A 24,376-nucleotide genomic window follows, 5' to 3' on the forward strand; every position below is an offset into this window, starting at 1 on the left:
TGAGGGTCTACCTCTTTCTTCTTCAGATAAGCCCTGAAACGGAGTTAAGCTTTTTATCAGTAAGTTGCAGGGGTGCTTTTGAACACACCCTGTGACAGTTTCATGTTATCGTGAGTGATAAATTCCTATTTTCCTGGGGACTGCATGTTTAAAATATCTACTTTGAGGAGGCAGTCCACATTACAAAGAGCATGTGTAAAAAGCTTATAGCTCAGCATAATCAAACATCAAGCCTTTATGTATGTGCAGGTGTTTAGATTTGGAAAGACACACTGTTTTAGCAACAGCAAACCTGCAAAATGGATTTGAATTCTTTTTATACAGACACATATATCATACACGCAGTGTATGCATATAAGAAGTTTACATCCGTGTGCAGGCTTACACTGACTTATGTACAGACACCCCTCTTCAGTATTTATGCACTTTTTCACTAATCAGACTTATGGGTATGGAGAGGTTTATTTCCCTAACTGCATCTCCATTCACAGACCAACACCCACAAGCTTATGTTTTCCTTTTTATATGAAAGACACCTCCAAAAGCAGCAGAAAAATGACTAGATTTTTAAAGTCTTGGCTGAGGCATAAACTCAACAATGAGGAAGAAAGCAAGAAAGAGGTTTAGGCTATACATAAAAAGTTGGAAAATATTTTTTAAAATCCTTTTTGTATGATACAGTAAAGCATCAGTGAAGCAGCCTTATTCAAACTCTTTCTTGTAGACACCAGATTCAACTCTCTCTCTGCTGACTATTTATACAACCTGTCAGCTCACAAAGGTGTTGACACTGAATCACTCCATATTTTGAATTTAGGCATCACAGCATTTGCTTTATCTTGTACACCAGTGCAAGACTCATGTCTCCATAAGCAAAAATCTAGAGGAAATCAATTAAATTGCATTCTGTATTTCTGTGTCTATCTCAAAATATTATGAGACAAATGAATTTATACTGGAACAGACGTCACAAATTTTGTTTCAGATTGACTTCGTGCCTCTGTGTAATAAACATTTATTCTCTCTATAAAACAACAAAAAAACCCACCTTGCTTTCTTTGAAAAAACATCTGTTAACCTGAAAACAAGGTGCTTCTCATCTCTTAATTGGATATTTCAATCACTTAATAAAGGATGAAAAAAACAGGTGCTGATGGCCAGCTTTAATTAAACCAGATAACTGATAGGTTAAGCAAATAATTCAGAAATCACTTAACACCAGTTATTAAAGAACTTCATGTTTGAAAAGCAGAGAGAAAAGTATTTCTAGTGGATTAAGGAGAATTAGTGTGAAAATGTCATCCTTGAATTCAGAATATTTGGGGAACTTTTCAAAAATTCTCAATTGACTTCAAAATTATACTATTTTTATATTTCATTTCTATATTCTGAGATCTATGTGTATATATCGCTGAATTCAATTTTGAAGGTTTACTTAATGCATATTAGAGCTAGAAATTTACTAGTTTATTACAAAATCACATTTTCAGTTGAGGCTATTATTTCCTGAAACTTTAAAGAAGTCCTTATATAAGCAGAATTTGTAATCCAGCAGAGATTGTCCTTCTAACTACACGACAGTTCATTCCAGTGTCATGAGCACAGTCCTTCTGATGAACAGTACAGGGAGCAGAAAATTAAGATTCTTGGTGTATCTTTATGCAAGGATGCTCACAGAGAGCGGACCAGACTCTCCTTGTTATCTTTCTCTCACAGCTGCCTTCTCAGGTTGTCTAGTTCAGATACCCTCTTCCCCTCTTACCCCCCCTCTTCCCCACCTTCATGCTGGTCTCTTTCTCAGCCTACAGGTAAGGGCTCATATCTCAGCAAAGGAGAGACAGTCCAGTTACTAAACATAATTTTCTTGCTTCTTTCAAGGATGTTCCACAGTCTCAGCAGTGGGAAGGAAGAAAGCGCAGGCAAGGAAGACATAAATCTTCATTTGTCAAGCAATGCGCTGAGGCCGTGTTTCCTTCGGGAGTTGTCCCCTCTTCCACCACCATCCCTTTTCTCCATTGGTTTCTCTTTGCTCTCCCATCTCCACAGCTTGCTGTGAAACTATCTTCCTGCCTCCAGATCTTTCCTGTCATAGGAATTTTCATTTAGAACCTGGGACTTGTTTTTTACATCCTGGATCCCACAGTTGGGAGAGTTTATTATTGTCTGTCTCCCTTCAATGTCCATAATAACATCAGCAGACTTCAATTTTGGGAGTGTCTGTTCTACAAAGATCCAGTTTTCCCTCACTGAACACAGTGGGATTTATTTCTATTTTAAGCCAGGCTGTACTATCAGTAACTAATAGCAATTAAGCCCTTGGTGGAAACAGGGGGATGTGCACAGGATTAGTCTGCAGAAAAACCTGCATAAAGCATTGAGCAGAACAGACCAGAAAACAAAACTGCCGTTCAGTGCCATGATTCTGTTCCTGCTTCCTCTTTGCTTTACAAAAAGAAGAACTCATAGCTTTCTTGTCCTTTTTCAAAATCTCTTGAAAACTTTCAAATTTTTTTTCAAAATGAAGGATGCTTTGCATTCCTGGCCGTGTTTCCTGACATTCATACCACTCCTGCAGTAGTCATGGAGAAGAGTGGAGTGAATGTCTTCTGCTAACATCAGCATGCCAACACCAGCAAGTCCAGATACAACAGCACAAAGTCAGGGAGAAAAAGGATGATCTGTAGGTTGCTCCTTTGCAGATTTTGATCTCCTAATGGAAAGGGACCAATTCAAATGAAACCTTGTTGATTACCTTTGATGTTTTTCCCATTCCCAGTGAGAGGTGACTTCTCCTCCAGGGTTAGAACTCAAGCAGTGGTTAGCTTTAGGGCTGTAGATTATAGATTACAGATCTTAAACATATCCAATTCCAAATGGCAGTCGTGCATGGTGGCTTCATGTGGTGAGATGGGAAAGATGAGCTTGCAAAGCCTTCATAAAGTTGCTGGTTTGATCATAGCCTGACATAGCCAAATTTTTCCTCTATTTCCAGCTCTCTAGTCAATGTCTCCTTCCTAATCGTATTACTAGCAGTTCTTACCATCTTTTCCCTCACATCCTTCCCATTCTTTCTTGATAAAATACAACATTTTTATTTTGCTTTGTTTAGCTGTAAATAATAATTCATCTCTTATTCTATCTACTTTGTAAACAAAAATCACCAAAGAATTGCTTGCCACATCAGTGCCCAACAAGGGATGCTGAACACATCCATCTTCCATGGGAAGACATGATTAATCTTCATGGACGGGTCTTCCCTCATTATGTTGCTCATTCTGGAAGAGATGGAGGCCTCCTGAAACATGAAGATAAAACGCAAAAAAAAGCCCCTTAGAAATGACATCAACTAGTGAAGCATATCAAGTTGGAAGGACTTAAGGGTTTTCTCCTTGAAAATAAATTTCCCCTAAATATATTCATTTATATTCTATGAGATAGTCTTTAGACAGTGGAGATCAAACCAAACTGGAATTCCAGCAGAGTTCTTAAGTGCATTACATGTAGCGTGTTTCAAAGCCTTCTGCCTGAACATTTAAGCACCATAGAAGAAGAGAAGTAGCAAGTGGTAATACATGATTGCTCTAATCCTTATACTTTTCAACTTGTCAAAGCTAACTTTCCAGCACAATATATGACAAAGTGCAAAAATAAGGGATGCTGTATGCACATGCATACACACATGGAAGAGCATAAAATCCAAGGTCACCAACCAGCTCTAGATTTTCTTTCAGACACATTTCTGATCTTGTAAATCATTCACAGAAATAAGGACACAGATTTATGCAGAACCTGGAAAATCTGTGCTTGGAGAGAGTGCTGCTTCTGAGGCTGGTGTAATTCTCTGCAGCCTTACTTTTTGGCAAGTAAGTTTCGCCCAGGTAAAAGATACAAAATTAGTGACATAGTTTGGCAGGTGATATTGGTGAGTAGGTGGACGATTGGACTAGATGATCTTAGAGGCCTTTTCCAACCTTAATGATTCTGTGATCATACAAAAATGCCATCCATTACAGCTAGTGAACGTGCTTCAAATGCAGTTCCATCTACTATCATTACAAATTTCAATGAAGGCAAAATGATTTATCAGTGGTAAGTCAGAGTTCCCGTGGGAAGCAGAAGTGTAGGCATGTAGTAGTGGGGAACAAATAAAGATAGACAGATCCTGTATGATCCCACCAAAGAATATTTCCTGTTGATCTAAGTTCTTTGCACATGTAGATGTTTGTGGCTCCTAAGTTCATTCTTCCTCTAGGACCCTTTTTACCAAAGAGGAGTCAACTAACCCTCCCACTTTTGGCAGGCAGGAATGCAACCAGGGAGATAAATGCTTTTGAATTTTTCTGAACTTTGCTTTTGCTCCTTAGTAAAAGATTTCCCCTTCTGGAAGCCATTAAAATTCGTGAATCTCAGACAAAAACTTTTCTTCCTCCTCCCACATTCTGTGCAAGATGCTTAATGTCTGCATCCTGGGGACATAACCATGAGCTGGAAGCAGAGCACAAGCCAAGCCCTTCTCTTGCATTACCATTGCTCTTTGCTTGGGATGAACGAATCCTTTCATCTTATCTGCATTTGAGTCGTGTCAGAAGGTTCATGGAGCAACAATGGGGGGACAGAGATGGTGAAACAGTTTTAAAAGTGTCATTTCCTAATAAGTCAGGCTCGGCTTTAAGCGCTGACAGAAGAAGCAGGAGCAGGACAGGTACAACAGTTTGACACAATTTTACGATGAAATGCAGCATAAAACAGTGGACTTTACCCCCTTCATGACTTGCACTTCCTTTAAGGAAAACGTCATGTCTTTGCTCCCAGCTGTTCTGAGTCCTCCCCAGGCAGGAAGAATATCCTGTGTCCTGTGTTCTCCAGGGGCCAGCAGCAAAGCAGAGGGAGGAGCATGGCTTCCACCTCCCTGCTCCCTCTGTTCTGTTCTTAATTGATGTGATCCTCAAGCACTGGGAAGATCTCCCTCCCTTCCAAACATGATGCAGCTCACATAGGACCCCAGCAGCTGGTGGAAGTGGCCAGAGGGGGAAATACAAGCTATTCCCTTTGGAGGCCTCAGAGCCTATTTTTGTCAGGTATGAAATTGCAGTCACTGGGGGAGGGGAAGTAAATGTCCTGTGATTAAAGATTGCGTCTATCATTTCTTCTCGAGAGAGGGGTGTATTTTCCTCACTGGATGAGAAATTGGAAAATCGAATAAGTGTTGTTTTCTACCTAAACGATTTCCTTCAAGGTAACAACTGAGAAGAAGCTCTCAGACCCTAAGGGATGTAACCTCCTGTTCATGCACATAGCAAGATTCAGGGCTTGTGAGAGGCTGAAGGAAGTCTGCCATGGAGATACAGATACATGCTGATGTCCAGCTTAGTAAACAATTGTGCTTGCTGCTGTGTGCCATATTGAGGTAGCAGCTTGTTATCTATGGGCAAAAGCATCTCTTATCCCTAAAAGGATATGTACATCTTCTCCCTCACACTATACATAACTCTGGGTGGAGGGGAGATGTAGAAAGAAATGCAAAATCAGTGCAAAGATACGGCACGAAACTGTGGCTGAGGGTCATATAATCTCTTCAGATTCTCAGGGCAAACTTCTCTGTCTTTCCTGTTCCCCATCCTTGTTGGGATATTTCTTATCTACCTTCTAGCTAATAGGACTTGGTAAAATTTTTCACATCCCTTCATTGACATCGCATGATGAAGCAACATTGTGGTTTTACCAGACCTGCCTGTGTTTCCCATGGCTCTCTCCAGCTGGTTATCTTAAACACCAGTATTAAGAAAAGGAGAACTTCTTTCCCAAGGACACCATCACCTCTGTTAAAGCATCCAGGAAAAGTGGTTGCCAAGATCAGTTTGATCATGATGGCACTGAGCTTTCTCACTTAATCAGACCTTAAATGCTTTTACAGCTCTGGCCATGAACGTGTTGTGAGAAGCACAGATTTGATGGGCCATTTTCCCTGTTAGTCATCTGATGGAAAGTAAAGGACAGCCATCTAGGAGGTCTGAAACATAGCAAATTCTTGAACCTGAATTAGTATTTCAGTGTTTATAGAGGTGTGCTGGGTTACAAAAGCCTTTGCACTTACCAGAGTTTCTGCTATGAAACACTTGAACTTCTTGCTCAAAGCTTGGCAGAATTGAGCCTCACCTCCCCCTCTTCCCTCTCCTTGAATGAGCTCTTTTACCTTGTAATTGAAGGAATTCAATCCTGGGAGATCAGCGCTGCTGAAGGCACGGCTTGTATCAGGGAACGAGGCATCACCCCACCCTGCCCAAATACCAAGGACCAGGAGGTTAACTTGGTGGATGCAGAAAGAGTCATTCAGGTCTGAGGATCAAAAGGAGAGGAGAGAATCAAAACTGAAAGGCATTGTGAAACTTGGGACTGTTTTATTTACCTCTTTAAGAATTCTGTTCCATCTATACAGAGGAAACAATACAAAAGGGATGTGGGCTCTTTGATTTGTAGTGGATACACACTTCTGACTGAGCCTTGCTCTGAAGTACAGCACAGCTCCCCCTGAACATAAACTGCAGCTAACACATATCTCAGGGCGGAACTTGGCTCTTAAACAGAGTTTAATGGGAGTCTGTTCTGGCTGAACTCTACTGATGACTTCATATTTTCCAGGGCTGCGCTGGTGCTGTTGGCTCATTCTTTTTTTCTGTTGTTGTTGTTTTTTCTCTCTCTTTATAATAATAGGTGTTTCAGTGGAATAAATTGACCTTCTGATACTATTCCAAAGAACACTTCTTTGGAGATGATTATAAGTAGTTTGGGGATGTTATAAAAAGGACATTGATAAATTTTCAAGCACTTTCATGATTGCTGAGAAGGCAAAGATTTTCAGCCTCTAGCATCAACTGGTGAAAAAATCTGGGAACTGGAAAAACAGAGAGGATGAGCAGATGCTGCATCTGGTGATCTTAATGCTGGAACACCAGTTCTATCGTATTTCTAATATTTATAACATGGATTTTTTTAAAGATTTCACCACTGGCCAATTTTGCAGTTGAAATTTGTGGGAGATCTGCCACTAACTTCAAAGGGACCAAAAGCAGCATCACAGAGCATGCTTTTACAAATTGTACCTTGCATGTGTGCAACTCAGTATTTCACTTCGTGTGTTGGAATGATGCCCTGCTTTGCTTCATGTGTAAATGAGACAGGAAGGATTGCTGTTGGTGTTAGCTGCTGATTCAGCTATGGCAGAGCAACATCCCTCCAGACAGGCAGGCAGGCAGGGGGGAGCAGAGTCACAGAGTCCTTGTTTGTTGAAAGAGGGCCCTTACTTCTATACGTTCTTACACAGAAAATACCATGCCCTCAACATTTGCCAAGCCACTGTATTTCAAAGGAGTCACTTGTCCATGACAAACTGGAGTTTTCTGTTAAGAGCAATCTAATGAGGAATTACCCAGCTTTTTCCAGCTCTTTTTCACCTTGTGCTTCTCTTTTAGGGGAACCTGTTCGAGTACAGATTAATAATGTACTTCACTTGCTTGAAAGTGCATTCCTGCCTTCCTCTCTGTCTACACAAACCCCATTCCTCTCCACAGAATAACTGACAGTCAGACCACACACTGACTTTGAATCAGTTTGCCAATAAGTAAATACCCCCTGCCTCTTTCTTTTTAGTGGGCCAGTTTTCTGCTGAATCAGCTTGAATGGAAAAGAGTTAGCAGCAAGAATGCACTTTTCAGCTGCAATATAGCAAGCATCTCAAATCACAGCAATTCACCCTCAGCTTTCCTGCATGTACATTCCATATATTTAGGAAAGGATCAGTCCAAGGGCTTTGCAGTAAGCCAAAAATATGGTGATTAGAGAAGTGCCTTTGCAAGCATTTGTTGCTATTGAAAAGTACTAGACCATATTTCTTTGCTTAATGACACACATTAATCCTCCATTGAAATTGCCAGGGCTGTCCAAGTTGAATTTGGCTTTAAAGATTTAAAATATAGTCCAAACTATAAAAATGTAATATTCTGACCAAACAAGATGCTGAAAAAAAAAATCTCAGCACTGTGTCTTTGGCTTTTCCTTTTCCACTAGAGACATTGCCTATATTCTTTGAATCTGCTGCAAAAAAATGGCAATTTTAATTGATGACCATTATATGAACATCATCCAAGTACTTCCACCCACTGCCACTTCTGTTTTCAGTCCAGTTTCCTAATGAAATGAGTCTTATGAGTTCCTGCTGTCTATCTGTCTGCTTAATCATCTGTTCATCCATCTGTCACTTTTCATCAAGAACTTTTGTATCCACTAACCAGTTTCAACCAGATTCGAAAGAGAAGCAGAAGCCTCAGAGATTATTATGGCCCTCCAAGTTGTATGAAAGTCAATGTTTGTCTAGAAAGAGACAATCAAGAGATAAGTAACACAAAAATGACTCCTTACTAGAAGATGAACCTAAATAGGATTCTTGTCTATTTAGGAGTGTATTAATATCCAATTTAAGCAAGACAAGTTTGCTTCAGAAAATATGTATGCAAGATAGTAGGCCTAATACAGAGACATATATAATGCAGAAACATATATCAAGAGTCTATTGGAGAGAGATCTGGCATTGCACATGTCAAAAGCTTTATGAAAAAGCTCTGATTACCTTTAAGAAAGGCTAAGCCGTTGGTGCAGGTTTTGCAAAGGAATGGCTGAACAATGCTAAAAGTAATAGTTGGGATTTATTTTCCCTAATTATAGACTCCAGAAACCCAGGCCTCTTATTTAAGCCAGTCTTCTATGTTAGCTTCCTAGTTGATGGGAAGAGAAATTCCCATTCCTTCCCCCAGGGTTCATCACACCTCTGCAAGAGCTGAATCGATTTTCCTGCAAGGGGTGTCCTCTGTGCAGCATCTGTGAAGACAGCACAGATCACCTAGACTCCCTTTCAGGGATCAAACATGTCACCAAGCCGATTATTATCTTTCCACCTAGATGCTACTGACTGTTTACTGTTCATTAACAGAGAGGAACGTTATTAATGAATTTCTAATGAATCTCACAACAGTGTAAATTCATCAGTGAAAAATATTCCGTATATGGCTCCAGTTCAGGCTTTTTATGCTCAGCTGTTAAAGTCTTCAATATGCTGTTTGTCAAATCATGCTAGACAACTGTCCAAAAACAATAGATAAGCAAGAATTTCTTTTTCTATTTTTTTTTCCAACAATTATTGCACAATCTGTCCAGAATTGCTCAAATGACTGATAGATATTAAAGAAGTTTTACTAAAATTGCTCAACTCAATTCAGACAGCTTGGACTGATATATATAAATGCTTTTCAGAAAATGAAACAGGCCTTCTCTCTTTAAATGCAGCAGATATGCAAAAGAAATCTGCATATTCATTGCAGAATCCTTGGAAAATGGAAGTGTTGTTGCCCTGAGCTATTATTTGCCTTGCAAGTTTCTTAGGTGTTTCAATATGTCTTATTTTCTTTGTTTAATACGTTCAATATTTAAAGCATTAGAAAACTTGTTTCCACTGCAGATATCTCCATTAATAATACTAACCTCATCAGTGTTCCATGAAAGATCTCTGTGTCCCTAAAGAGCAAATGCTAAACATCCTGACATTTCTACTTGCAGTGCTTTGCAAACAGCGCCTTAGGCTAGCACTGGTATAGGAATTGGATGTAGCTGAATACAATTCATAACAAATAAGCAAGGGGATGCAGTACAGACTGCTCTTGTTTCCAAGAATTATCACCTGTAGAACCACTTTGCAACAAACTATTGGTGGTGAGAATGAGACGTAGAGGAAGAAACCTGCCCCTGTTGGAAAAATTACTATACTTTTCCAAGGAAGGTAGCTAGACTCTAGATTCTTCAAATTGTCAGGATAATATCTTTGTACATAACTGCAGGCTTTCACCAGGTACCAGATGATTTCTAGGTCGCATGACCTGTAATTTAAGCACAAGGTCAAATCTTTTCATCTCAAAACTAGAAATAGACATTTAGCAGCCTTAATAAAGTAATGGCCACATTTCTTTCTTTTCATGTCTTTGTTTCTTAGAACAAGCTTTTTGCTAGCAGCAGAACCAGGGAAACACTCTTACTTTTGGATTTATGTCCCTGACTGCTAAATCCCACCACTGCATACAGTGGCTCACTTCCACAGCATCTCAGATTGGGAATGGAAAGTACATTGCTGCAGCTCCTGTTTACCTACATGCATGACCACTGGAAGGCATGTGGTGACTGGTCAACCAGTTGCTGCTAAACAGAGCTTAGAATTGCTGAGTCCTCACTGCCTTTCCTTCACTGCTGGTCTAACCTGATCTTCTTTTTCTCTCCAGCCTATCGTTTTCACAGAAACTGAGGTAAAGTGTTTGTCTTTGCCTGCTCTTCCTTCAAAAGCTGAAGAATGGAGCCAAGATTTCCAAAGGTTGTAAGGACAGATATACAGGCACAAAGGAAGAACAGATATATCCCTAGACAAAGGCAGGGCAAAATGATGCCAAATATATTTGAAGGAAATATTTAGAAAAAAAACAGCTCTTCTTGTCTTAGTTGAGGGGACTAATTTTGGCTAATGTTTGTCTTCAATCATACTGCACCCAGAAAAAGTGTGTGTTTCAGATGTAATTTAAATCCTACATAGTTGTTAAGGTTATAAAATCAAGCTCAATAATGTGAAGAAATATGGAAATTACCTTATACTCTGCTGACACCATCAAATGTCCTGAGAATCAAGACAGGCTGGTAGACCTGTTAGGTACACATTAAAAAACATCCTGGCAAATAATTACACACAGTTTAGCGGTCGAACTCTCTTAATACATCATGTAACCATCTACACAAATGAAGGAACTATCAATACATCTCCTAAAAGACATCTTAGCCTCTGACTTCCCACTGAAAGGTTCAAATTTTTGTGCTTACCTTTCTAACATGCAAAGTTTAGGTCACTGCAATGTGCTTTTTCACGGACTGTTTCTCAACTGTTACAAGTATCTGTTACATGTTGTGAGATGAATTTTCACTATATCCATCCTCAGCTACTTTGATTACCTGACAATGGTTAATCAATTGATTCCTTTCCATTCAGTGCATTATTTTGATCTCAGTGAATGAGCAAATGGCTGTTTTGTTTCCATTTTGATTCAGCAAAAATGACTAGAGCTTGAAGATTTTAAAGGAATCAAGACTTTGAAGGAAAGTCAGTCATAAATTATTAGGCAAATTCTCTGGCTATTTGGTGTTTATTTCAAAAGTTTCCTCAAAAACAAATGCTCTGTTCTAATGAGGAATGGGGAGATAGAAGGACACATACTGGAAGACTGTCTGAACATGGACCATAGCTTCTGGATTGATTTTTACCCCATTTGTCACTCCTTCTTTAATGAAGCAATAACAGATCAATTTATCTTCCCCAGCAAGATGTGCATTTCGAGTGTGAGCCAACTTTCTTGTGGAGGAGAAATCTGCCCTTTCTAAAGGGGAAAAAGCCATTTAAATGCTCATACTGGATGTACTGTGCTTAATTGACATTAGAATATGTAGTTGATATTCAGCCACTTTAAGTGAAGGAGTTAATTACTTCTATGTCAGTCTCTAGTAAGTGCAAGCAAAACTATGTCTATGTACACATAAATGTGGCTCAAACTTAACGGGGTTTTATTAGTTCCTTCTGGAAATGAACAGATATGTTTGACTTGGTTTAAAAATTCTGTGCTTTGTTTAGATTATGCATCCCTTTAAGCAAATTTCTTAATTTTCAGCCAAAATTTTTATTTCAAAATGTCAACTATCTGTTCAGTTTTAAGAAAATCCTTATCTTTTGCAATTAAAATAATTTCTCATATTTTATGATCACTTTCGCCTTTCTCCTTCTTATCATTAAGGGCTTCATAACGATACTTTTTTGACAAAATCTCCATCTCTGACTTTCCCAAAATGCCAAGTGAAGCTCAGTTTAACAAAAGAAGAAGAAACTATGTCGATGATGCCATTGCCAAAATCAAAAGTGAACTGCTGAAATTATGTGGCAATACTAACCTCATTAAACTAATTTAATAATGCCCTTTATTCCTCACTGAATTACACAGTTTGGAAACTTTTGAACAAGCCTTGATTTTAATTGAATAAGACTGGATTTTTCCTTCTCAGAATTAATGACAAAGTACTTAGCTAGGATAGCAAAGGGATTGAGCATGGTGCATTTTTATACTATAGATATTTCTATCTGCTTTATTTAACTCAAACGTGGCACACAGGCCATTTACTTACCCAAAAGATCATGCGGCTGTTGTACCTCACCATTATTATCATTACAATAATTTAGAACATAAATGGCAGCCAAATTATTCTGTCTCTTGTCCAGATTGACAGATGAGAATCTGTTCCTTAATTCTGAAAGAACAGCCTTGATGTGTTTCATTATCTAATGGGAGATGGTGATGGCCTTTTCAGCAGAATGTGTTAAATTGACGGGTTCAGACCGATGACCCTTTGGAATAAGAGATGCCAGCTCTGGCTGGGCATTACACACTTAGTGCAAATATTAAAATAGGTAATTCTTTTTTTTTTTTTTTTTACTCTAGGAAAAACTCAGTGTGATGCATCTGATATTGGAACACAGGCTAGGGATTAACTTAAGCAATTAAGTTTTCAGAAGTTTGTTCTCATTTTACATGTGCAGCCATAGAGAACTAGTTCTAACTATAGTTTGTAAATTAAATCAGTATGTTAAGGTTAATAGATTAATGATTTTCTCAAGAATGCAATGTGTTGGCAAAGCACAAATATAAGCCAAAGGGCAAGTCAGACATACAATGTTTTCATAAACAAGGGGAGACATTAAGACTTCATAAGATTTTCAGTATTATGGCAAAAGATATACTAAGAACTGCCTTTACAATCAAAAGGATTGGTCACTGCAGAAGAGCACACAAGGAACACAAAGAGTCCTTGAGGGAATAAAAGTTAAAATATTTTTTAATATAAGGAATGTTAAAAGAGAAAAAAAATGGAAAAATGATTAAGGATTGAACAGTTGCATTAACTTCCTAATGGTGTCTAGATTCAGAAGCTTAAAATATGTTACTGAATCCAAACAAGCAGCATACTCTCATCTTCAGCAGTAGCAGTGATGAATGGTTTGAAACCCCATTCAAATTCCTTAGATAAAAATGTGATCACCCTTTAAAATTAAGACCTTTTTAAATAAGGCAAGATTTGTATGATATCTTGTATTATGCCAATTGACATACACAAAAAAAAAACAAAAACAAAAAGACACAGTATAGTAGACTCTTTGTAGCTACTGCTGAGTAAAGTGTCTTATTCACTTTGAACATATCTCCTGTTTATCAAAAGTCCACAGATAGCTTGTATGAATATTTAAGACAAAACCATTAAACATTAAGTAGCTGAATTCCCAAGGTACATTTCAGCCTACAGATTGCTTACTCATTGCTTGCTCTGTAGTCAGTATCTGGGGTGGCTCTGCAAAGAATATGGAGACTAAACTAAAGCTGGGTTGTTCCTCACCTGTAAGGTGAGCAGCAGTGTTTTTCATACAGAGGTAATGTGAGCCTATTAAAGAGGAGAGTGTGCTTCCTAGTTTGCATGCCTAAGAAAGCCCTAAGAGAAGGGCTGCATAACAAGCTCAGCTCATCATTCCAGTGGATTAAATGACTTTCAAGTGTTTCTTGTGCAACAAACATGCACATCAAGAGAGAACGCGGGTTGCCCAAGGAACCACTTAGAGACCAACTTAAGTGTAACTTAGCAGCCAAGACTTCTGAGATAATAACCACAAGCAGGCAGCAACAGAGCATCATATTAAGGGTTGGCTTAGGTTTCTATGAATCAGAAGCATAAGCTTGTGGGCAGGAAAATCCTGAAAGGCAGGAGCAGCAGCAGTGCTGCTTCAATAGTTTCAAGCGGCTTTGTAAATTATTATTGCAAAAGCAGCTTATCACACGTAGATATCTGTATACTTATTCAGCTTGACTCATCCACTCCAAAACAGCAGTGTAACTGGACCACAGCTGTAAGGGATTCATTGCAATCTAAGTTGTAAGGCTGTAAGCTCAGGCTTTTCTTTATATATTTGATACTGCAGAGCAGTAAACACTTGTTCTACTTTGAAGCTTTATCATAGGAAATAACAGACACTGAGAAGTTTGAGTTAAGGTATATGTTACCCCATCAGGTTGTCCTTTGGATTACATAGCAGAATCAGAATCACAGAATATCCTGAGTTGGAAGGGGCCCACAGGGATCATCAAGTCCAACTGATGTAAAGAAACTGTCACAACTGCCAGGAGCAGCGTATAACAAAATAAGAAGAGTGCTGAACTTCAAACTTTTTCACTGCTGGACTTGTCTTATTCAAACAAGTGCTCCTCAGCAAAAATCAAATGAGAGCAGTTTGAAATAAAAGAAAAATCAAAATTAATAAAAGTCAAGTTTTATTTCAAAATCATGCCTAGAGTAGAAGGTTTAACAAATTTACTGGAATTCACTGGAAAAACACTATCTCTGGTTACATTAACATGAAAGCTAGTTGTACCGGGTTTTCACTTTTGAGGTCTTAAGCCAGAGATCTACTTGCAGTATTTCAGACTTAGAAAATTTCCTGGGGTTTTCAGAGGCTGCTGCCTTCTCGGCATGATTTGATTGATGAGAATGAGGCAGGTAGCAATTGTTGTTCTACTGCAAAATCTTATCTGTAAACTTAGGGACAGAACTGGAATTTGATGAATTTCAGGTCATGGCACAAAAGCATTTTTCCCCTTCATTCTAGCTTTTAGAAACTTGCTTTTCCAGCACTAGGCAATTTGATTTCTATGTTCTATTCTTGATTTAGGCAACCCATTCTGATGGCCAGGGTTTTTAAAAACTTTTGATTTTTGCATGTCATGGTAACCAATGGCACTAAATAACAACACTGTGTAAACACATTTGAGACCAGATTGCAGCTATGGACGAGGGCCAGTATAACAGTGAGAGGAAGTTTTGCAAGGACAGTTTAGCAGTAGATAACAAAATATGTCCTTGAAACAAAGGAAAATAACCAAAACAGGTGCAAAAGCAGTTAATGAAATATAGACCTTTGAGTGCTCTGTGTGTTAACAGCAGAATGAAGAAGGAATAAGGTGATCTGGATGGTTTCACCTCCACTCTGGGAAAATGACCTTATTTTCTTCAGTCATTTTTTGTAAAAGATGATATCATTAGAATCTTGAAAGACACTGATACCTTCCCCCCACCTCGAAATATTATTATATTGTCATAGAATCACTTAAAACTTTCAAGATCATCAAGTCCAACCTCAACTTATCTGTACTACCCTAACAACCCACCGCCAAATCACATTTGCTATGTACCACATTCCTATTTCCTAGTTGGAAATACCAATAATATCATGTCACCCAGTGCAACATCTACTCTTTTCCTGAACACTTCCAGGGATGGTGACTCCACCACCTTCTTGAGCAGCCTGATCCTGTTTTTCGACAAAGTGAAATCTTAAGGGCTGTGAAACAGGTACTAAGGATAACTGTCTCCCTTTCCTCATCCTTGCTTCATAACTGATTTAGGGAGCAGACCTTGGAAAATTCTGATCACTGATGGCTGCAATGTCCTGGCACTCCAGAAGTTGCAGCAAAACCCAGTCAAGGACAGGTAAAATGTAAATGCACCAAAGAAAAGTAAGGCTTTCACATACTTGCAGTAAAATGAGAGCCATGCTGAATAAAGCTTTATCACACTGCTAGTGATTTGCTGAATGGCAGAACATTGTCTGATAAACTGCTAACTACACAATAGCTCAAGATGGGACCAACGTTCTGAAAACTTAGCACAGTATTGAAATGAAAACTTTTCTGCAAAGTGATGATTCTGTAATCCATTATCAAAAAGTACTTCTGTGCTAAGTACTAGAGATAAGACACCTGCTTGTTATCTGGGCCTGAGAGACACTTGGGAAGAACGGAAAAGAGCTGACAGTTACTCACTTACCTTCTTATAATTAAAGGGATAATTATTTGATCCAGAATTAATGTTTGGAAGCAAGCTGTGTAGCTAGGAAAGTGTTTCAGAATTCACACCTTTAAGAATTTTATTGTTGTAGAGGAGCTTGCTTCTTTGGCATGCAGTATATATTTGTTGTATTAAGAACTACTCCACAGTTTGACCTTGAAGCAATTAATCCCTTCTGAGGCACATGGGTTTTCAATGGATGCACACATAATTAGAGTTTTTAAATTACACAAGGTGTGCCCAGTCCTTCCATCAGGATACAGCCAGAAGAAAATGTGGGAAGAACTTCTGTGGGAGAGAAAAGGTCTTCTCCTTTCCAGAGAACGCACTTCACATGACTGTGAAGAATTTATAGAATCCCATCAATTTGATATGAAACTGGGCACGAGTAAGAAGAAAGCTCCTGTGAGATTTTTCCTTGCAAGGTCTGTCACAGATCTAGCAAAAAAGCCAGAGTCAGCCACAGTGCCACTGTTGAATTTATGAGAGGATTTGGTATTAGCATTTTTGTTTTCAAGAGAACTTTTCTATGTGTTGTATATATTAATAAGGAAGAAAGAAAAAAAATTTAAAAAAACCCAACTCACCTAAAGCTACCTGCCTTGTTAGGAAACTGACAGCACTTAGAAATGCATAAACAGTACAATAATACACAAAGAGTGTCCCGTCATAAAACTAGCATGGACAAACACCAAGAGTTTATGACCATCCCAGACACACACATAATTCAGGAGTAAATGGGCTGATACCAGTGATGCGAGATAAGGATCCGAAAACAAGACTGTATGTTGATCAGCTACAGAGATGCTGGTTAGGAAATGCTTATCTATGTGAATTTACTTTCGCTGAAGGTTTGTATCAGATAAGGAGAGCCAAATTCTCACTGCTTTTTAGAATTTGCTTTTCCACCCCCCTTTAAAACACTTTGCCTATTCGTTAGCTGTTTTGAATGTTTCTAATAAGCGTTATAGTTCAGATTAGAATCTTTCACCTTACAGCTTCTCCGTTCAATCTCCCACCCCTTAAAACGATGTGGTCAAATACTTCTCTCTAGGTTTCAATTTGCAAAAATATGTTTGTTTGTTTGTTTAAGAATTTATAATCCAGTAAAGAAAGTAATTTGATTTATCAGAACCAAACTCAGACTTACTCCAAATGAGGACTGTGTTTAAAGCCATACATATGACATATTGTAAGATTAAAAGTAAATGCTAAAATTAAAAGCAGAATATTGCAGGCAAATAAGTAGTAATTAAAATCAAAAGAACTAATTTGATTTACAAAATCCAGACCACAGACTGAAGAGCCATACAGAGAAAAGTAAATAGGTGCTAACTTTTTTTCCTCCACAAAAAACCTGCCTTTCTGAGAGTAATCACAGTACCTGATGCCCTTAATTTAATCATTCACTGGAGGATGTTACAGGTAAGTGCTCATAATACACAGTATGTGTTTCCCTGAGGACCACAATAGTTTGCATAATGTGCTAGTTATTTTTTATCCAGTGTAATGGTGACAGAAAACAGACAATTCTAATGAGATGTTTTATAAATGTATTTTGCTAACAAGGGATCTTATTTAAATTCTGAGTTTCGGAGGTTAAAATAATACAGCTCTGCTAGAACAGTCACTGCTGCTACGTGTGATCCAAGTCCTTTTTCTTTAATTAACTTTTGTATCTTCTCATCTATTTATAGATGGGGATGTTGAGAATTCCTCAGCTGGAGCAGATGTGGCTGTGATTGGAGGTAGGAAGCAGGCTGTACTTAGCAGAACCATTAGAATTAAAACAGCAGGTTGGTTGCTTTCCTGCATTTTGCAAAACTCCTACTTTGCTGACAAGACAACAGGAGCGGCACAATTAGAGTTAATTAGGCCAGTGGGAAATCTACTCCCACAGGGGCTATTGGCAAAGATAATGAGATAAGATAATGAGCATGAACCATTGAGCTGTACCATCTCCATCTATTCCTTCTTTTAGGACAAAATATCCAAGCACCCAGTAGCAAAGTCAACCTCTGATATTTCTCATCATTCCATGGACCAAGACTTTCACACAATACAAAATTGGAATGCTGTCTTTGATTTGAGCAGGCTAACTGTCACCAGCTGACCTTTTATTCTTACAGAACATGCCACAGAGCACATCCTAGTGTTCCATTAAAAAACCCTCATGCATTTAAACTAAATACAGTTGTCAGAAGAAACGAGCAAAGCTATGTTCACAGAGAGAACCCTGTCTTTTTACTTTTATTGTGTTTGTTCATTTCATGCTAATGCGCTAATTTAAGTTATTCACAAGGGGGTATACCAATCATTAGTGCAAATTGGTGAGGCTCTGCTATATTTCCCTCAGGTCCCATCTCACATACCTTTAATTTCAGCTTTCTATGAACAAGTAGCAGGTAAATTGATTTGTACTTAGTCCCTCAGGCTTATTAATATTGTGCTATATCTAAAGCCTATTAAAACCTCTTGTGTCAAGGGATACCAGCCCGAAAAATTGATGAAATCCCCACCATAACTGAAATATCACTGTAAACCTAAAGTTCCCAGTATGAGCAATTTAATTTCTGCCAGCAATAACTTTGCTTTCCAGAATCAAGCACCATAAAACCTGTGGGATGATGTTGCAGGCATGTTTTTTAAGATAGAGTTATTATTTCTATTCACCTTGCTAATATTCTGTCCAGACCCCCATCTTCATGTCAGTATAGTGTCTGAACTTAGCTTACAGATGCTCCTAAATGTAGAGCTTTGGAGACAATCTCTTTACTCATATCTTGAATACAGGGAATAAAAGAGAGACACTCTCTACACAGCTGTCATTGTCACTGTGGAATTGTTCTTATTGCCAGAGAACAATTCATCTGATCAAACACAGACTTCTATTTCTAGAAGAACAGGAATCATCCCCTCCATATCACTGACTGCAGAAGCAGTCGGATGGGACTAACTCAAATGGAACCTTCTCTACCATAGATGCCTACAATTAGTCAGATGAGTTCCTATCCACTGCATTCTCACAGCAGCTGCAAAATCCACACATGGGATTTTCCTAGGAATACCCTCTTCTGGTGCTTTTCATTTTCCTTAAATGCTTGGTTTACTCCTTTAATCCCCTTGGTCCTGGAGTCACATGAATATAGAATCAGCTCAGTATCATGCACTTGTACAGAATAGCAGCTATAGAGCTTAGAAGAACATCCAAGTTATACACAAGTGCAAAAGGAAAAAAAAACAAAAAATCAAAATTGAATAAATCAGCTTCATACTATCTTATTTATTGTCAAGATTCTTAAAAAACTGATTTTATCTGACAGGAGGGTATACAACTTGTAATTTTTTAGCTATGAACTTGTCAGTGGTGCCTTTTTTGTTCTGGACTTCCGCCTTTCACAGGGAAAAAGGGAAAAAAGGAAAAGACTCTGCAAAGCAAGGACACAAAGCAAAGCCAGGACATAGGGTGTTCACTGCACAGCCATTCCTGGAGCCTGGAATTACCTTCCTTCCCTAGGAATGCTTTCATTCATAGTTCAGTTCCATGTGAGTTTGGGGTTACCTGTGGAAATTTTTGTTCAGTCAGCACAGAGATAATAATTAGTCTTAGTCTAGAAAATGTAGAAGTTCTACCCACAATCCCTCCTAGGTGTCACTTTCATGTTTATTGCAATAAGATTTTCCTAATTAGAGCACAACATGATGTGATGACTCCCAAACAGAAAGCAGTACTGCAGGCACATTGCTCCTGCTACTTGTTGAATATCTCCAAAGAAATGTTCAGTGCCCTTTACTCCTCCTGAAATTGAGTACACTCACTGGGGTAGGATCAGGCTGCCTGCATATTCCCCCGGAAATATACTACCACTGGGATGGCAGTGAATTTTTGAATGTATTTCCAATGAATTCAACAAAATCAAGCTATTGATTTGAAAGAAATCTATCAAGAATTTGACCTGCATTTCTGCAGTATGTATATCCCATCTGAGTTCTTCAATTTGTTCCTTTCAGAACCTTTTCTAACCTCAGCCATTACAATTTGTGAATATCTTACATTACGTAGATTTTTTTTCTGATCAAGTAACTCAAGCTGTGATGCCTGCCTATAATATGCTGCTTGTATTTTATTTCTGACAGTAGTACTTTTCCTCTAGGTGTGATAGCTGCGGTGGTATTTGTCCTCATTTGCCTGCTGGTTGTGATGGTCCGGTACATGTACAGGCATAAGGGCACCTACCACACCAATGAGGCCAAAGGAACTGAGTTTGCTGAAAGCGCTGATGCTGCTTTGAAAAATGACCCTGCTCTCCAGGAAGCTGTGGATGAGAGTAAAAAAGAATATTTCATCTGAAAGGCAAGAATTTCCACGGAGACTTCCCCACGGGAATCAATCAGATATACTACAACAAAAGTGCCAAGAGATGGATAATATTAGGATGCAGGCAAGCATCCTGATTGAAAAGTATCTCTTTATTTTGTCGCTGAGTTGTTTCTTTTTCTCTACCCATGAAGAGCTAAATGCCAGATACTTGCCCGTTGATTTTATAAGCAACACAGCTGGTCACAGTTGAAATCAATATCAGATAAGAAGAAACAAAATCTCAGTATGAGTGATACACCCAAACCAGATAACGATAGCAAATGTCAAGTCTTGACATTTGGTGAAAACAGCAGATGCCAATGGAAAACATCCTCTCAGAGTTAATGATGCATTCTATGCTGATATTATACAGAACTACCTGAAATTGAATTTCAAATGGTCACAGAACAAACATTAAACTAGATAAAGCTGAAGTAGCTGGAACAAAAATAGCTTTGTAGCCCAGATATTTCCCCTATCCCCATAAATGTGCAATTTTATTGCAACAGGGGAGTTTGCTTTGTTTGTTTGGGGAGTTTGATTGAGACCTTTTTTTTCTTCTTCTTCTTTTTAGTTTTTAGGATTTTATAAACATAAAAGTCCAAGACAATTCAAAGGAATAAAACTGTTGGGAAACATGGAAAATGAAAGAATGAAGAATTTATTTCTAACTTGCTCTTCATGGCAGTTTGAGAACTGCAAAATGTTGGAATTTATAGTGTAGAATATAATAGCCAGTAAACTTGCAAATATGATTTCAATTAGTCGATAGGCTCCCTGCATGCATGCATAATTAGATACGTATTAGAAGGTAAAGTATCTTGGTTTGAGCAGGCCTTTTAAAACAACTGAGCTCAGACAGATTTTTTTGAGTAAGATATTTTTGCCTGGGTATTTATTTATTTATTTTGCATTGGAACATTCTCTTGAATGCTTGCCAGCAAGATTTTGCATTTTTGCAGGAAAAGGAATTCAGTTCTGGTGCATATAGTGATAAATCTTTTACAGATGAAACCACAAGACTGCCAATAGAAGGAAGCTTGTTCAGCTGCATGCCATTGGCAAGTACTGATGTCTCCCTCTGCATGGCCTCTGTACATCCTTTGCATTCTCCTCAGTAAGAGAATTACACTGACTATCAATGCTTTAATATAAATAAATATATAGAATGGTCGTGGTGGATCACATGACAAGACCTTATGCCTCACCTAAGAATCAGTGATGATGAGTTTCTTTAACCCAGTAAGCTGGCTTCTTAATTAAAGCCCAAGAGTAGCTCCAGAAATAGAGTAATTTTTCTCTGCACCTGCTCATTCCCAGCTCCACTGGTGCCCTGAACTACTGAAAATACAGAGGGATAAATATGTGATAACATGTATTTTCTATCTCTTATGTGTATATATATATACACACATATGTAGAGCAATGTATACATCAAGTCATGTACAACTGCTTCCAAGACACTGTTACTGATCACTTGTGCTCACTTCTTGGCACCAAAGCACAAAATTCTCCAGGACTCCAGCATACATTACCAATGTTGACCACAAAAGTGCAAACAGATCTGACAAGAAAAGACTGTGAGGACTCAAGTGGAGAACTGAGATATTTTTGTCTTTTCAATCACAATCTCATTCTTTTCTCAGAAGCTGAAGGAGATGGACTTTGAACTGCTCTTCAAATCCTAATACCTTAGATCTCAAGTACCTGTGTGTCTGCATTTTAACCAAAGAATATAAAAATCCTGCCACATTTACTAAATGCATCAGGTATTTTTTTCAGAACATACTGTTCCAAAGCCAAATTGTATTCTGTGGCTCAAGTATAAAGTATATGTAATCCAGAACTAGCAGAGAACAAATATTTTGATATTATGCACCTGACTATTTTTTTTCTAGATTCCTTGCTATTTTCATCTTTTTACTGCTTTTGAAAAAGGAATCTGTTTTTATTTTTTCTGGGCCAAGCGTTGCATAAATTAACTAATCTTAGCTGTAAAACTGAGTTTGTAAAACTGAAGACCCTCTAGTTCAATGAGAATGTAAATATTACCTCTGAGGAGATGCTAAATGGGGTGACAAGCTCTGCTGCTTTTGTCATATAAGGCATGGAAACACCAAAATCCTCTCTTCAAGCATTAGAAGGACCTATAGAAGACTGCCAACATTTCATCACTTTCTGTCCCTATTAGCTACAAAGGACCAGGTGATATAGGTTTGGATGTTGAAGAAAATTCACTATAGAGCAAGGTATGGGGATCACGGAGAATAAATTCCTTCCTTCCCCAGTCATGAAATTCTGCTTTTGCAACTTGAACACACTGATTCTAATTAGCCAATGATGACATACCTGATACGAGATGGGGAAACATGAATTAGTGTCTCCTTTTGGGGGAAGTTAAGTTTATAAATTATGAAATGGATTAAGTCAGACTAAGTGTCTGCATTTGAACCACGGGGTCAGATTCTCTGGTGAAATGACATGAATTCAGAAGAATTAAGCCAATTCTTACAAGTTCAGTCAACATCAGACATTTTGTCATTTCTTCCCCTACTGAATACAACTACTAGTCTTTGACTATATGCCTTTTTTAGTAGCTTAATTAAATCTCTTTATCCCATTTTCTCTATTCATCTGGGCTAACAAACAGTACAGCAACAGCTTCCTAGCAGTAATGAGCCACAATGAATGTTTGCAGAGCAATGAATTTGGCAAGAGCTTCAGTTTCAGTTAGTTTATTTTTTAACAGAGTCCTTTTGGGCTCCAGGACTTTGTGTATTTAGAAATGACTCAAGCATGCTGAACACAGAGATGCTTTTTGGAAATTTTCTGCTTATTTCTTTTTTGAGGACAAATTTTGCTTTGTAATGAAGAAACCCATGACTTCTGAATGACTGGCAGAACTCTAACGGCCTCATCCTGCTATTTTTTTTTTTCTCCACTCAAACAGTAACTCTACTGTCTTGAGTCATTCAATTTAGTTGTAAAAAGATGGTATTACAAACTTCCTACTGCTTTAAGAACTAATAATTAGCAAAAAATCCTCCTGCAAGCAACATGCTGTGCTAAAGTAAACACTGTGCACAACACTGAACTGTCTTGGTTGGCAGCCATAGCTTTTCATCAGCAATGATCAATCAGTTTTAACAATTTGCTTCCTGAACAGGAAAAAGAAGGAAATAATTTATTTTCCCCTCATGTGCTTTTATCCCATGCTTCTTTACTGCTGCAGAACCCCACTGACCTGTGACTCTCGGGCACTCCATTTCCCCAGCTATGCCTGCTCTTCCCATCTGCAGTCCCTTGGGCTCCCAGTTACATCTCCCTTGCCTTCCCCATGGCATCTCTATGGCAAAGGATAGACTGTTTAAACATTTATTAATTGTTATCAGTGAGTATGCTCTGTCCCTCTCTGCCAGCTAAGAACTAATTTTCACAAAAGTCTGACACTACCCACTCTATGTCAAGCCTGATCAAACCTTCCCAATCTGTCCTGAGTGATTTACAAAGTGATCACATTTGCTTGCTAGTTTGTTGAACATATTACGATAAACTTCTGGCATCCATTAAGCAAAGGATCTGGATGAAGGTCCCTCAAGCAGCCTGGTTTTGTCCCGATGCCTTAATTCCTCTTGAAAGGTTGGGGAATCCCCCTGTATATTGGTCACTACCTTCCTCCTAGGGGCCAAAGTGCCATTGCACATGAATGCAATCCTGCAAGGGATTTAAACAGACACTAGTCACACTAATTGTATATATTTCTTTCTTTTTAGAGCAAAAGGACCAAATCACTTTGGGAGACTCTTAGTAACATAGGATCCCTTTAGTACTCTCAATGTGGATTTTTCTTCTAAATCAAACTTCGGAATCGTTGAGAGAATTTTACAAAGGGAATATTAAAAGGACTGTTCCCCTTCAGTGGGGAACACAAAGTGCTGCAACACTTACAGTAGAAGAATAGGTAGGATAGTACTGTTAGCCAAAACCACGTAAGGATGTCTC

General features: G+C 38.4%; 1 protein-coding gene and 1 long non-coding RNA gene across 3 annotated transcripts in view; one reads left to right on the forward strand and one right to left on the reverse strand.

Annotated features, from left to right (window-relative positions):
* Positions 1-22,963, forward strand: part of GYPC (glycophorin C (Gerbich blood group)) — a 28,348-nt gene extending 5,385 nt beyond the window's left edge. The window contains exons 2-3 of one of the 2 annotated variants that reach the window (XM_048953711.1): positions 17,712-17,810; positions 20,169-22,963. In XM_048953711.1, coding sequence (XP_048809668.1) covers positions 17,712-17,810; positions 20,169-20,365 — 296 coding nt within the window. In that variant the 3' untranslated portion in view covers positions 20,366-22,963. The remainder of the gene's footprint in view (positions 1-17,711; positions 17,811-20,168) is intronic. The other variant, XM_048953712.1, reaches the window with a different exon arrangement.
* LOC125697083 (uncharacterized) lies at positions 999-17,705 on the reverse strand. The gene is made up of 2 exons (XR_007378674.1): positions 6,194-17,705; positions 999-3,295 (listed from the first exon to the last, which is right to left on the reverse strand). It is a non-coding gene; the product is annotated as an uncharacterized LOC125697083 (long non-coding RNA).
* Positions 22,964-24,376: the final 1,413 nt, after the last annotated feature.

The sequence above is a fragment of the Lagopus muta genome, chromosome 8 (assembly GCF_023343835.1).
Source record: "Lagopus muta isolate bLagMut1 chromosome 8, bLagMut1 primary, whole genome shotgun sequence".
NCBI lineage: Eukaryota > Metazoa > Chordata > Aves > Galliformes > Phasianidae > Lagopus > Lagopus muta.